This window comes from Mesoplodon mirus, assembly GCF_964341445.2.
Source record: "Mesoplodon mirus genome assembly, chromosome: 4".
Classification (NCBI taxonomy): Eukaryota; Metazoa; Chordata; class Mammalia; order Artiodactyla; family Ziphiidae; genus Mesoplodon; species Mesoplodon mirus.
The window spans coordinates 801,477-814,107 of NC_138979.1; the positions used below are offsets into that span (position 1 = coordinate 801,477).

The window sequence follows — 12,631 nt, forward strand, 5'->3', positions numbered from 1 at the left end:
CTAAGGGTTTTCCCTCAGGTTACAGGAATTATTTTACACGAACAAAGCAAAACAAACCTTTTTGTGTGTCAAATAGAACATGTGAATTTCTTGTTAAAGAAAGTCATCACCCTGAAACGGGAAAGAGCTGCCCCAGAACAAACATCATAGAGTGTGTAAACTCTAAAAATATATAAAATATAAATTCAAAGATTAAAATCAATCAAATGGTCATAAAGTTTACAAATACTTTAAAATTCAATGAAATCGTATTTGAAAATGACTACACTTTAAGACTAACGTGGTTAGTTGGCATTTAGCTGACTAATTTATCTTTAGCAAAAGAAAAAGAATAAAACCACTTCCATTTCTAAAGATTCTGTGGGAAATTCATTCCCTCACCTTGATAGGTCTCTGCAGGAAATATCAGGGATACTTCTCATTTACATGGCTGCCCACATGCAAAACAGTCCATTGGCACTGGGAGCTTATGTCAGCACCCCCTTTCTCCTACTGAGGCACAAAAACCATTGTCGGATGGTGGGATGGGAAGAATCCCTTAAATCGGCCAACTTAGTCCAGAATGTACAGCTTTGAAAACTATAGGAGTACCATTAGAATCAGCTCTTTATATAAAATAGCATGAAAATAGAAGAATGTGTTTTGATGGCCATATTTTAATACGGAACATTGAATGCCTTCGCTTACTTGGTCACATTCTCTTTGCTGATGGAACATTTCCATATTGCCCCTGTGACAGCGGCCAACCGTTCCTTATCGTCAGTGTTACTGAGCAGAGAAGCCAGGGGTCTGAGTCCTCCACACAGCCTAACCAGGTCGCGGGTTTCCTCATCTTCTGCACACTACACAAAAGCCAAATTAGATGCGGTCACTGATCAAGGCGTATCAAGCTTTCAGTGACTGCTAAAGAGGCTGCCATTCTAGTAGCTATGAAACTTCTTTTCATGGAGAGTATAATTTTCTGCAGGAGACATCAAATAAAATATAACTCGTCTATACTGGCAGCTATGTGACAGTGTCACTCTTCCTTTACGTGGTTTTGACAGTGTCTAGAGGTTTCTACATACTTGGCAATCCTCCCAAGCCAGTTCTGGGGTAGCCTGGGCTTCCACCAAGACAGATGCAGAGGTTGGTAAGGAACCTAGAATACCACATGCATGGATGGGGGATTTCTGCAGTGCTGTAACCCAGAGCCTTGGGAAAACATAGTAGAGAAGATAGGTGAGTGATGGGGATTCAGTCAGATCTTTAATGACCCCCAAAATCTAAGAAGTGAGGAATTTCCCCAACAGAGTTTCTATGCCCAGAGCAGTGGGTTATATCAACAGCAACTGACATGTTATTCAGACATGTTTATCCACATGCTTGTGTCAACCTTTGAAATAAATACAGGCTGCAGAGATGTTCCCAACAGATGATCCTTCCCAGTTTATAGAGCCAAAAGATGACAAGTTTAGCATAGGTTTGATATTATTCTAAGTGTACATTTGTTCCCTAAGGCCATGAACTGCATATCATGCATCATCCATGAGGGCCCCTACAAGAAATCCTCATCACAATGCATCACACAGCACCTGCCATGTTTACCTTCTATTAGTGACTTTCAGTTCTGCCTCAACTGCAACTTTAAAAAATGAATCACTATTTCTAACAGACCCTTAAAATATACTCATATGAGGCATATATACAAGTCAAAGGGAACTCCTGTACGGTGTTGGTGGGAATGTAAATTAGTGCAGCCACTGTGGAAAACGGTATGGAGGTCTCTCAATAAACTAAAAAGAGAACTACCATATGACCCAGCATTTCCACTCCTGGGCATATATCCAAAAAATATAAAAATACTAATTCAAAAAGATACATGCACCCCAATGTTCACAGCAGCACTATTTATAATTGCCAAGAAATGGAAACAACCTAAGTGTCCATCAATAGATGAACAGATATAGAAGAAGTGGCACATGTATATATAATACGTAATGGAATACTACTCAGCCATAAGAAAGAACACAATTCTGCCATCTGCAGCACATGGATGGACTTGGAGGGCATTGTACTGAGTGAAATAAGTCAGAGAAAGATAAATATTGTATGCTATTGCTTACATGTGCAATCTAAAAACTACAGCAAACTAGTGAATGTAACATAAAAGAAGCAGACTCACAGATACAGAGAACAAACTAGTGATTACAGTGTGGAGAGAGGGGAGGGGCACCATGGGGTAGGGGAGTGGGAGGCACAGACTACTGGGTGTGAGACAGGCTCGGGGACGTATGTACAACACGGGGAAGACAACCAATATTTTGTAATAACTGTAAATGGAAAAGTAACCGTTAAAATTATATACAAATTAAAAATAAAAAAAGACTATTACATATCCCTGTTATGAGTGAGCTGTGTCCCTCAAAACTCAGACGCTGAGGTCCTCACCCCTGTGCGTCCGAATGTGACAGAGGTAATCACGGTTAAAGTGATCTCCACTGCGGTGGGCTCGAATCCAGAACTCCTGGTGTCCTTCTAAGAAGAGGGTATTAGGGCACAGAGGAAGGACCGTGTGAAGACAGAGGGAGAATGACAGGGGAACATGAAGACATCCATCTACAAGCCACAGAGAGATTCCTCAGAAGGAACCAACCCTGCTGACACCTGATCTCAGACTTCCAGCTTCCAGAACTGTGAAGAAACAGATTGCTGTTGTTTAGGCCACCCAGTGTGTACAGTTACGGCCGCCCCAGAGAACTCATGCGACCCTCTGCTGACTGACCCGAACCCCTCTCTGACTCCGTCCTTCTGGCACATTCTCTCACTCTGCACATTTTGAGATGCATTCTTCCAGGAGATCTACTCTAACTAGGCAGAAACTGGTGCTGTCAGTAGCCAGCCAAGTATGAATTTGTCAAAGCCATCTTTTCTTCCCCTTTACCATTCTATTTTTTTTGTATACTATGAAACTTGTAACCCACAAAAAGTTAATGAAGATTAAAATAAGCAAATTAATAAAAAGATAAAACAGGAATATGCACACAACACACACACACTCATGCATCTATCTTGTCTTGGTGGGAGATATATTTCCCGAGACCACTGTGTTTGAATAGGATATATGAAAGGCGATATAGAGGCACCATGTACATATCTGGTTATTTTACACCGAAGTACATCATCTTAGCAGACAGAGACATGTAACTGTCTTACAGAACTGTAAGTAATCAGACATGCTGGAGCAGATTTCTCTGTGACATTTAAAGGCATCTGCCATTACCACAGGACAGTGGTTCTCAGACCTATGTGTGCGTGAAAATCCCTAGGGGGTTCTTGTTAAAAATGCAGATTCCTGAGTCCCATCCCCAGAGAATGGAGCCTCATGAAACAGCACCTTAAGCTCCACGAAGAAGAGACCGCCGTACCTGGTAGATGGCCCTGGCGCAATGCTTCTGCAGCTGCTCATTTTCACTATTGAGGTTCTTTACCAGATTTTCAATTATCCTTTCAGCTTTGATTGCAGCTCGGCAGTTTTCCTAGGAAAGTAAACTTTAATAGTTACATATTGCATAAATATGCATAAATATAAGTGTCTATTCACACATTTCTTAATAACTACACCAAAAAAACTTTCTTAGTAAATAAACACCCTAGTCCAAGTTTAACACACCGTTATAACAATAAGAGAGTTTAGTCAACATTTTCAAAACTATATCATCCAGGTATCAATGTAATTAATTTTCCATTAGTTTGATCTTCTCTTTCAAACAGAAGGGTGACTTCTTAAAAAAAGTCCCTTAGCAGTCATGTTAACCTTAAAAGTTATGTTTCCGCTATAGAAAGTCAAGGTGAATGAGAGCAAGGCAAGCAGAGCTGGCGTGCACACCTCAGAGGCACATTCCTGCAAGGTCCCCACTACCGGGATGAGCATGTTTTCATGAGAGGTCTTCAGTAACCGAGCCAACAAAGGGATGCCCCCAGCTCTACGAATGGCTTCCTTATTCGCGGAGCTCCTGCTGCAGCTCCACAGCGCCAGGGCCCCGCAGCGGGCCACCTCCTCATTGCTGGCGTCGTACAGGCTCGGCTGAGCAGGTCCTCTGGCACGATGCCTCCAGTCAAGCAGAGCGACCTAGAACAGATCAATACAACGTAAGCGGGAACCTTCGAGATAAGACTTAACCCACCCCGCAATCGCTGCAGGGTTGCTACCAAGCTCACCTCCCTCAGAAGTAAGAATCCTTTAAGAAATTTAACTTTCGTACCACACAGCAGTCAAAGAAACAAACAGAACCTTCGAAACACCTTCCTCCAGACTTGGGAGCTTTTACATTTCCTTCCCACAAGGAATTTAATCCCCCCCAAGAGAGTATTTTCTTAATACAGCTCTAACATTTACATTAGTAAGATTTGTAAAGCACACCCTCATCCCTGGTATCTCAGAAAAGTAGGCTCCCTAAAGCCAGGAGAACTTTCCAGTGAGAGCTGAATGGCCTGAACGCTCTTAAAACCACGAGGCCTCTTTGGAGGACATGGCCCTCCCCCTGCACTGTCGAAACCAACTAAACCAAACGCACAGCAGCCAGGATCCTTTCTCTTCTCTGCAGTAACCAGAGTCACCGAAGCCCCTGAGGGAGAGGCAATTTTCATGCATACAGCAGGGTGGCCAGGGAGGAAGTGAAGCCAGGCTTCCCAGAGCTGTCTTAATCCCACGCATAACCAGAGACCAGATCCCATGGATACTGCCCACTTAACCACGGCCACCATTTAGAAGGCAGTAGCCCGGACTGAGTCACTGATTCCTAACTCCAAACGCCTGGAGAGAGGACACTGATGTGCATCAGGAAGACACTCATGGTCTAATTAGTTATGGCTCAAGGACGGGGGTGAAGACGATTTACATGGCTTCCAGGTAACTACCGGGCCCAGGACAGCAAGACAATGGGCTTAGACACAGGGAAGACAGTCTTAAAGTACCTGTCTATGTACTAGTTACTCCCTCATTATCTGTACGAAGTCCAAACTCCGTAGCTCTTGGACAAGACTGTGTGTGATGCCCATGGTCCTCAATCTTCGTCTCTCACGACTCAGCCCACCTCACCCAAGGCCTGGCCACGTTACACCACTTAGTTTCCAAACATTCAGTGTTGTTTCCCAGCTCTGGGCCTTTACCAACATGGCTTCATCTTCTTTAAATGCTTTTGCCTGATGTGTCTGCCTGATAAATACCTACTCACCTTTCAAGACTCAAGAAAGGTGACATCTCCTCTCTCCAGCCTCTCTTTATTTAAAAAAAAAAAATTTTTTTTTTAAATTTTCTATCCTAGTTAATTAACTAATTCATTTAAATTTTTAAATTTTTCATTGAAGTATAGTTGATTTACAATATTATATTAGTGTCAGTTGTACAACATTCAGTAATTCTATAGATTATACTCCATTTTAAAGTTATTGTAAAATAATAGCTATATTTCCCTGTGCCGTACAATATATCCTTGTTGCTTAATTATTTCATATATAGTAGTTTGTACCTTTTAATCCCCTGTATGGTCCCCACCCCCTCCACTCTCCCCAGTGGTAACCACTAGTCTGTTCTCTGCATCCATGTGTTTGTGTTTTGTTATATTCATTTGTTTCTTCACCCTTCTTCTCCAAGTAGAGTTTGTTGATCACCCCCCCTTAGTTCCTCCACTATTCCCAGTACTGACTTCCTCGAAATACCTAATATACTCACCATTATGCTTATATTTTTGCCCATATCCCCACTGCCCTCACATCCCCACGACCATGAGGCTGTGACATCACTGTGGTCGGGGACATACATTTATTTACATTTATATTTATACTTGTATTCCCACCACCTTGTTCTGTGGATCTACACCTCTAGAGGTATTTGAAATGGTTTGCAGTGAAAGGACTGAGGATACTCTACATACAGGGCAGCACATAAACTGGCCTTGGGACTGAACGGCCCTGGACGTGCAGTGCTCCCTGCCTGGGTGCACCCTCCCTGCTTGCTCAGGTGTCGCACCTTCTGCCCAGTCTCATCGAGCTGCCCCTCCGGAGCCTGAATGCCATCTAGGTGCCCAGACCCCACTGTGGCCAGTGCCCTCCTGCCTGCTCTGATCCTGCCCTTGGTTCCCTTGCTCTGGGGCCATAATCAGCCCACGGCTTCATCTCTGTACTGTGTGATGTCCCTCATTTCCAGTCTTTGCTGGGGACTCTTGCCTGCGTGTCACATACTCCCCCCCGCCACATGTACCCAACCAAAAGTGGATCCCCAATCCTGGTTGAGAAGTCAGATGTGTTCCCAACCCAGCAATTTCAAGTTTACCCATTAATGGTCTTTCCTGTTCCTAATTTTGCTATTATTTAAAATTAAATTAAAATGTATGTCATTATTTTGATTACGTGACTGTAATTGTCCAAACTCCAGGCCCCTAAACATGACACGTAAGATGTCCATAAAAACATATGTTATGTTCTTTCATTCTTATGGGAGTAAGTAGTTTCAGTGGACTGCCACGTCAGCCTACCATACGATTTCATTATTTAAGCAGGACAATGATAATCATAGTAATAACTACCTTTCCCCCCAACGTTTCGTTATGAAAATTTTCAAACACACACACAAAGGCTGAAAGAATACAGCAACATCCACATACCCACCACCTGGATCCTATCATTAACATTCTTCCACATCTGTTTTACCGCATAGCTAACCATCTATTCACCCACCTATCCAGCCATGAGTCCACCTTGTTCTTGAGGCAAACGATGACAAGATATGGTGCTCTACGGAGTACACGTGGAGAAAGTGAACACACAGAACCTCTGTCAGTACATTCCTGAACATGTTTCAGTGCGCACTTATTCACATTAAATCCATATTAATTTGGTAGATACTTATTAACTGTTTATATGTGTGAGGTTCTGGGCGAGGTGCTGAGGATGACACTAAGATGAGTAAGACACGTCTCTCATCTTCAGGACCTTAAAGTAGGGAAGTGGTGACAATCCAGCGTGATAAAAGCCGTGGTAGCGACTCAAGATCCAGTGAGGATACAAATGCACTTCCATACTGCACTTCATAAAGATCCCTCCTGCTGTGGCAGGGGCACTGAGCCTACTTTTTTCTTTCAGCGATAGTTATTGAAATAATCATTTTTTCTGAATATAAAAGTAATACAAAACAAACTGGCAAATGTAGAAAAGTAGGAAGGAAATTTGGTGGTCATTTCAGAGAAAAAACCCCTGATGAACAATTTTCTGTATTTATTTCAAGTGATTTTTCTATACTTGTTAGCTCTGGTCTTTAAAAGTTGGGATCATGGGTATCATCAGTTTTCAATCCTGTTATGATTTTATATAATATTAAACATTCCATGTTACTATATAAACTTCCAAAACACAATACTGACAACTGACAGCGGATGCTTCTTATGGATATGATGCATATGATTTTACTAACCTCATACTGTAAAACATGCTGTTTTCAATTGTCACTCCTCTAAGTAGCAATGAGATGAGTAAGTGCCTGCAGCTCTGACTGTCTCCATGGAGGACACTTCCTCATAGTGAGGTCACCACAGCAGAGGACATGGGCTACCAGACAAGTGTTCACCATGCTCTTTTTTTTTTTTTTAACTTTTTATTTTATACTGGAGTACAGTTGATTAACCATGTTCTGATAGTTTCAGACTGAGTGAAGTAAGTCACCACCCTCTAACCGACACTGCGCACACACACGTATGTATCCCTACCTTTGGGACACGTAAAAATTACTTCTATTTGTTTAAATTTGTATTTCTTTGAAAAATGAGGTTGAACATGTTTTTTGGCTATTTGCCAATGTAAATACACAAAAATAATTTTCAAGGACACGTTACACAAAAAGATTCCCAGAGCACGCCCAGTGGTTATGTCCAGGAGGAGCCGGGAAGGACAGCGGGGTGCCCGCTGCCATGAATGGCACTTACTCACCAGTTTGGTGATGCCCCCGTGGCATCTCACCGCCTGCCAGGCTCTCTTAAACTTGGCGACGTTCGCAATTGTCTCAGCTGCCAAACATTTCAGGCTCTTATGTGGAGAGTCAAGAATATTAACCATGACTGGCAAGCCCCCAAGGTCAACAATATTACGTCTGATTTGAGGATTATGACTGATTTCCTTCAGGATTTTTAACGAACCAATCTAAACGAGAAGAAAAAGTTATAGATGAATGGGTGCTTAATGCATAACCGGTGCTGTATTTTTTAAAAATTCCAAGCCTCCCTAAACTCTTTCCCCAATTAAGTTTTTTTAAGGGAACAGTTTCTATTCCCAGGTGTTGTACATATCCCCCCCGCATTTTCCTTCAATTAAGTAAACAAACGTTCATCATGTAAGAAGCACATGCTAATGGAAAAGAGCCAGAAGAGAGGGAAGAAAAGCGGAGAGTTGACAAGAGCAGCTAATAGCTAATAGCAGAAGCGGGTTGTCAGTAATAATAAAGACAAGGAACAAGCAGCAGGAAGGGCAGGCGCCCAGCACTGAGACGAGAAGCTGGTGAAGGCGCGAACGAGGCTCCTCATCCACTGCGAGCCAGCCACTCACCTTACATTTGACTTCATCTGTCTCAAGTAAATTTATTAAAACGTTAAGGCCTCCAAAATCCCTGATCGCCAACTGGCAGGTCTCCTGCGCTAAGTTGTAGTCCTTCAATGCACACAATGCAATCACTGTGGCCGTCTGATTTCCTCGCTGCAAAGACGCAAGGCCACAGGAAGGTTAAATAAGCTCACACTCCCAAGGAAATTTGCTAAAGGGTGATGAATCCATGAACCGGGAAGTGTGTGTCCCCATACACAGCATGTTCAATTCTTTTAAATTCTCTGAGTAGATTATAATTTGTTAAATGAATCATGCAGAGCTGAAGCACAAGAAAGCTGTGCAGGGCGTCATAAAATATTGCTCCGTTCGAGAGTCACCATGTAAAGGTGGTGTGTCTGCTTCAAACAGCTGAGACATTAGGTGGTATTAGGATATTAAATAGAGCCGGGGGTGAGCCTTTTTTTTTTTTTTTTTTTTCCTTTTTTTTTTTTTGCGGTATGCGGGCCTCTCACTGTTGTGGCCTCTCCCGCTGCGGAGCACAGGCTCCGGATGCGCAGGCCCAGCGGCCATGGCTCACGGGCCCAGCCGCTCCGCGGCATATGGGATCCTCCCAGACCGGGGCACGAACCCGTATCCCCTGCATCGGCAGGCGGACTCTCAACCACTGCGCCACCAGGGAGGCCCCCGGGGGTGAGCCTTGAGAGGTGGTCTGAGGAACGTGAGTTTTACGTGGAGGTAATAGGCAGTCCCTGAACTGTGTACTCTGCAATGCAAACCGCGTCTGAAAATTATTCTTACACACGTACACAGAACAGTCTGGGACAGAGGAAACCTGGGGAAAGCAGAGCCACGTGGGAAGCAGCACAGCCATCCACACTGGGACCAAGAGTAAGTGGAGCGAGGGCGTGGGGCTGAGAAAGAGACGGTAGTTCCACTAAACCCGGGCCCGACCGGTGGGTGGACTGAGGAGAAGAAAGACAGTGTCACTGTCGTGAACGAAACACTGGCCCACCAACATGCAAATCAGGGTCTGTTTAGCTAATCACCACAAGTGAAGAGTAGTGGGGAACTGTTTTTTTAAAAAGCCCATGAGATTCAAAAACTTTTAATGATTGATCGGTGAATCAGGCCTGCCAGGAAATTAAATCAGAATTCATTGCAGGAATTCTTAAGCAATGTCCACTGATCATTAACGCTTTGAAAATCTTTGAAGAACACAGCATAGTACATATTACTTCTACTGCTATCGAGGGTGGTTGGTAAATAAGAGTCCCCAAAATAGTTCATAAGACACAAAAGCAACATTTCTAATGGAGCCAAGAATAAACTATTTTTGTAAAAGGTGTTCATAAACGACAGCCCTGGATTTCTACCTCAAAACATAGTAGCAATGGCCTCAAATAAATCTCTCTTTTTTGAGGGAAGACACTTTCAAATTATATTTATTATCATTTGCAAATCATTACTTTATATTGCTATATATTACGTACATGTGTATGTACATAGATAGACTTAGCACAAAAAAATGGAAATTATCTTCAAGCTACCCACCCCCTCCTTCATATCACACAAATGCACACATGCCAATCCTTTTGTGAATTCAACACAATATGTTTCTTTTAACATAAGAAACTAAAGTGGGATCAGTAGAGGGTGAGCATCAGAAAGTGAAGAAGGAAACGCTTAGGCTCAGACTTCCTACTAACTCCTTTCCAGAACATTCCTCCCACTTCTCTCAAAATGCTATGAGTGCCGTTTCTGCTTTCATTCTAACTTACCCTCTGGGTACTCCAGGCTGTCCTCCATATTCAAGATTAAGTTTAGAATGACAAGAGCCTTAATTTTGTTACTTACATTTAAAATAATAAGTTTTGTTCTTACAGCTTTTAGCATCTTTTTCTCGGTATCAACAGAAATTTCAACACCACCAATTTCCCCATAGTGGGTTTCAAAACATAACGCAATACACCCTGTCACTGCTGTCAGACACAGGATCCCACACACCAGCACCTCTTAGAAAAAGGTAGATATTTTGTAAACCATAAGGAAGCATCTAAGTGCCAACCGTAATTAAGGAAAATAATGCAGAAAAAAGAAAAGCAAAGAAAATAAGGGAAACAAGTCATTAAACAAGGCTCTTTTTCTGAATTTAAATGGAGAAAGGAAGCAGAAGGATCCTCCCAGGGCACCTGCAGGAACAGAGGTGGGCTCCTACAATAAAGGTTTGAAATGGAAGCCGAGGGCCTCAGGTCGAGAGGGCTCTTGAGACAGTGGCTCCAGACTCAAGCACAAGCAGGAGGCGAGAAGTCGTCCAACGGCACTTCCGCCCCCCAGGCCACTCCCTGGACAGGGATGTTCTGTCCTGACGTTCTCAGTCACACGTGATGGAGGACCTTCTTGACCCCTGTGCCTGCATTCTAGTTTCTGTGATGACAGCACTTTTCTACTTAGACACTCAGCACAAGCTTTGCTTCCTAGTTCAAGTGCTTTTCATTTGTCTCTTGTAGACTATTTCCACCTTTTGAGTTTTATTTCATTATTGACACTACAACTGACGACATACATTTTTAAAAGTCATGTAACTGCAGCTGATGCCTGAAAGGTAAGGCCCTGTATTTTGCTGAATTATCTCTAGGCCAATTTTGAAGCCAAATGATGGAAAATTTACATTTATCATTAAGAAGTTAGATCCTTATAGAAAAAATATTTTTTTCTGTAAATCATCAGCTTTTTCTGAAAATCTGGAAACATATTCATAGGCTTGAGGGATTTTTTTAGAACAGTTTTTTATGAGGGAAAGTTAGTTTTTCCACATTTCAGGATTTACTTCTACTCTTGTCACTGACCACACTCCCCAAAGGATTATAAATCTTTTAGAATGAATACCAGCGGATGGGAGCCAAAATATTCAATGTACAGAGCCGCAAATGTTAGCCAATTGCTATTCTTTAAATACCAGCTATGTCAAAGGGTTTTCAAATGTCCGTTCCACTTTGACCAGATGCCATAAACGTCTTACTGAAGAGAAGTAGTGCAAATATGCGAATATGCTCCTTTTCAATTAAATCTCCCGAGAATGTAATTAGTTGCCAATACTTATTTTCACATTTTATCACGCATTTGCATTTGTGAGGTTTTAAGAGCTGGAGAAAAACGCAGTAAAATATTATTTTACTAGCTTCTGAAGGGTTTTGAAGAATGCTTCCAATAAGCTTTTCTACGTCTTGAATTAATGCAATTCTTTTGCTAGTTGTCCTCCATCCCCTGATGCTTCTCAGACATCTCCAGGCTCCACCGGCCTTTGGATATTTTACCAGCTCAGGTTCCTTTCCACGACCAGGAGGCCGACGTTCATGGTTGCGATCACGCTTCAAACATGCCGAGATCAGACGAATGTTGCTTTCTCTCACTTTCCTCAAAATTTCTTCTTAAAAGATGAATAGAGGACATTTTAAAAAATAATGTTTTTCCTGGATTTAAATAAAATCTTTGAAATAAAGAAGTATTACCCTATCCAGTATATAGAGTAATCCCCTCCCCTTACTGCTGATAAGGAAGAAATAAACATGACTCAGCTGAGATGAAGCATGTATTCAAGAGTAAAACAGGGAGAAAGCTGCCTGAAATCACTTCTGTATTCTTTCATTCAACAAATTTGCTTCCTATTTACTTAACTATTTGCCGAGTCCGATGCCAGGCTCTAGAGACATCCTGGTAAACAAAAACAGACGTGGTCTTTGCTTTTATGGAGCTCACAGTTCAGTGGAGAAGAATGATTTTAATTTTTTAAAGCCCATCCCAATAAATGGAAATTTTAAGTCCAAGAGGTACCATAAGGGAGAGGGGCAGACGGCCAGGGAAACCCACAACGGGGGCTTTAACCGGGCCAGGGCATCAGGGAAGTTTCGCCTGAGGAGAGAAGCCTGGGCAGAGGTCCGGACAGGAGGAGGCGCCGTCGTGATTGAAGGCCGCAGTCAAAGGAGTGGGTGCGGCCACGTGGGTGAGGCTAGGAGGAGGCCGGCGGCCCAGGTGAGCGGACAGGCCAGGCGGGCCACACGAC

General features: G+C 42.7%; 1 protein-coding gene across 6 annotated transcripts in view; it reads right to left on the reverse strand.

Annotated features, from left to right (window-relative positions):
- The window catches only part of ODAD2 (outer dynein arm docking complex subunit 2), a 240,839-nt gene that overhangs the window by 110,991 nt on the left and 117,217 nt on the right, over nt 1-12,631 (reverse strand). For all 6 annotated transcript variants that reach the window (XM_082618220.1, XM_082618221.1, XM_082618223.1 and 3 more), the window contains 5 exons: nt 8,575-8,721; nt 7,963-8,172; nt 3,869-4,111; nt 3,408-3,518; nt 688-842 (listed from right to left, as the gene is read on the reverse strand). In XM_082618220.1, the coding sequence (XP_082474346.1) occupies nt 688-842; nt 3,408-3,518; nt 3,869-4,111; nt 7,963-8,172; nt 8,575-8,721 (866 nt within the window). The remainder of the gene's footprint in view (nt 1-687; nt 843-3,407; nt 3,519-3,868; nt 4,112-7,962; nt 8,173-8,574; nt 8,722-12,631) is intronic.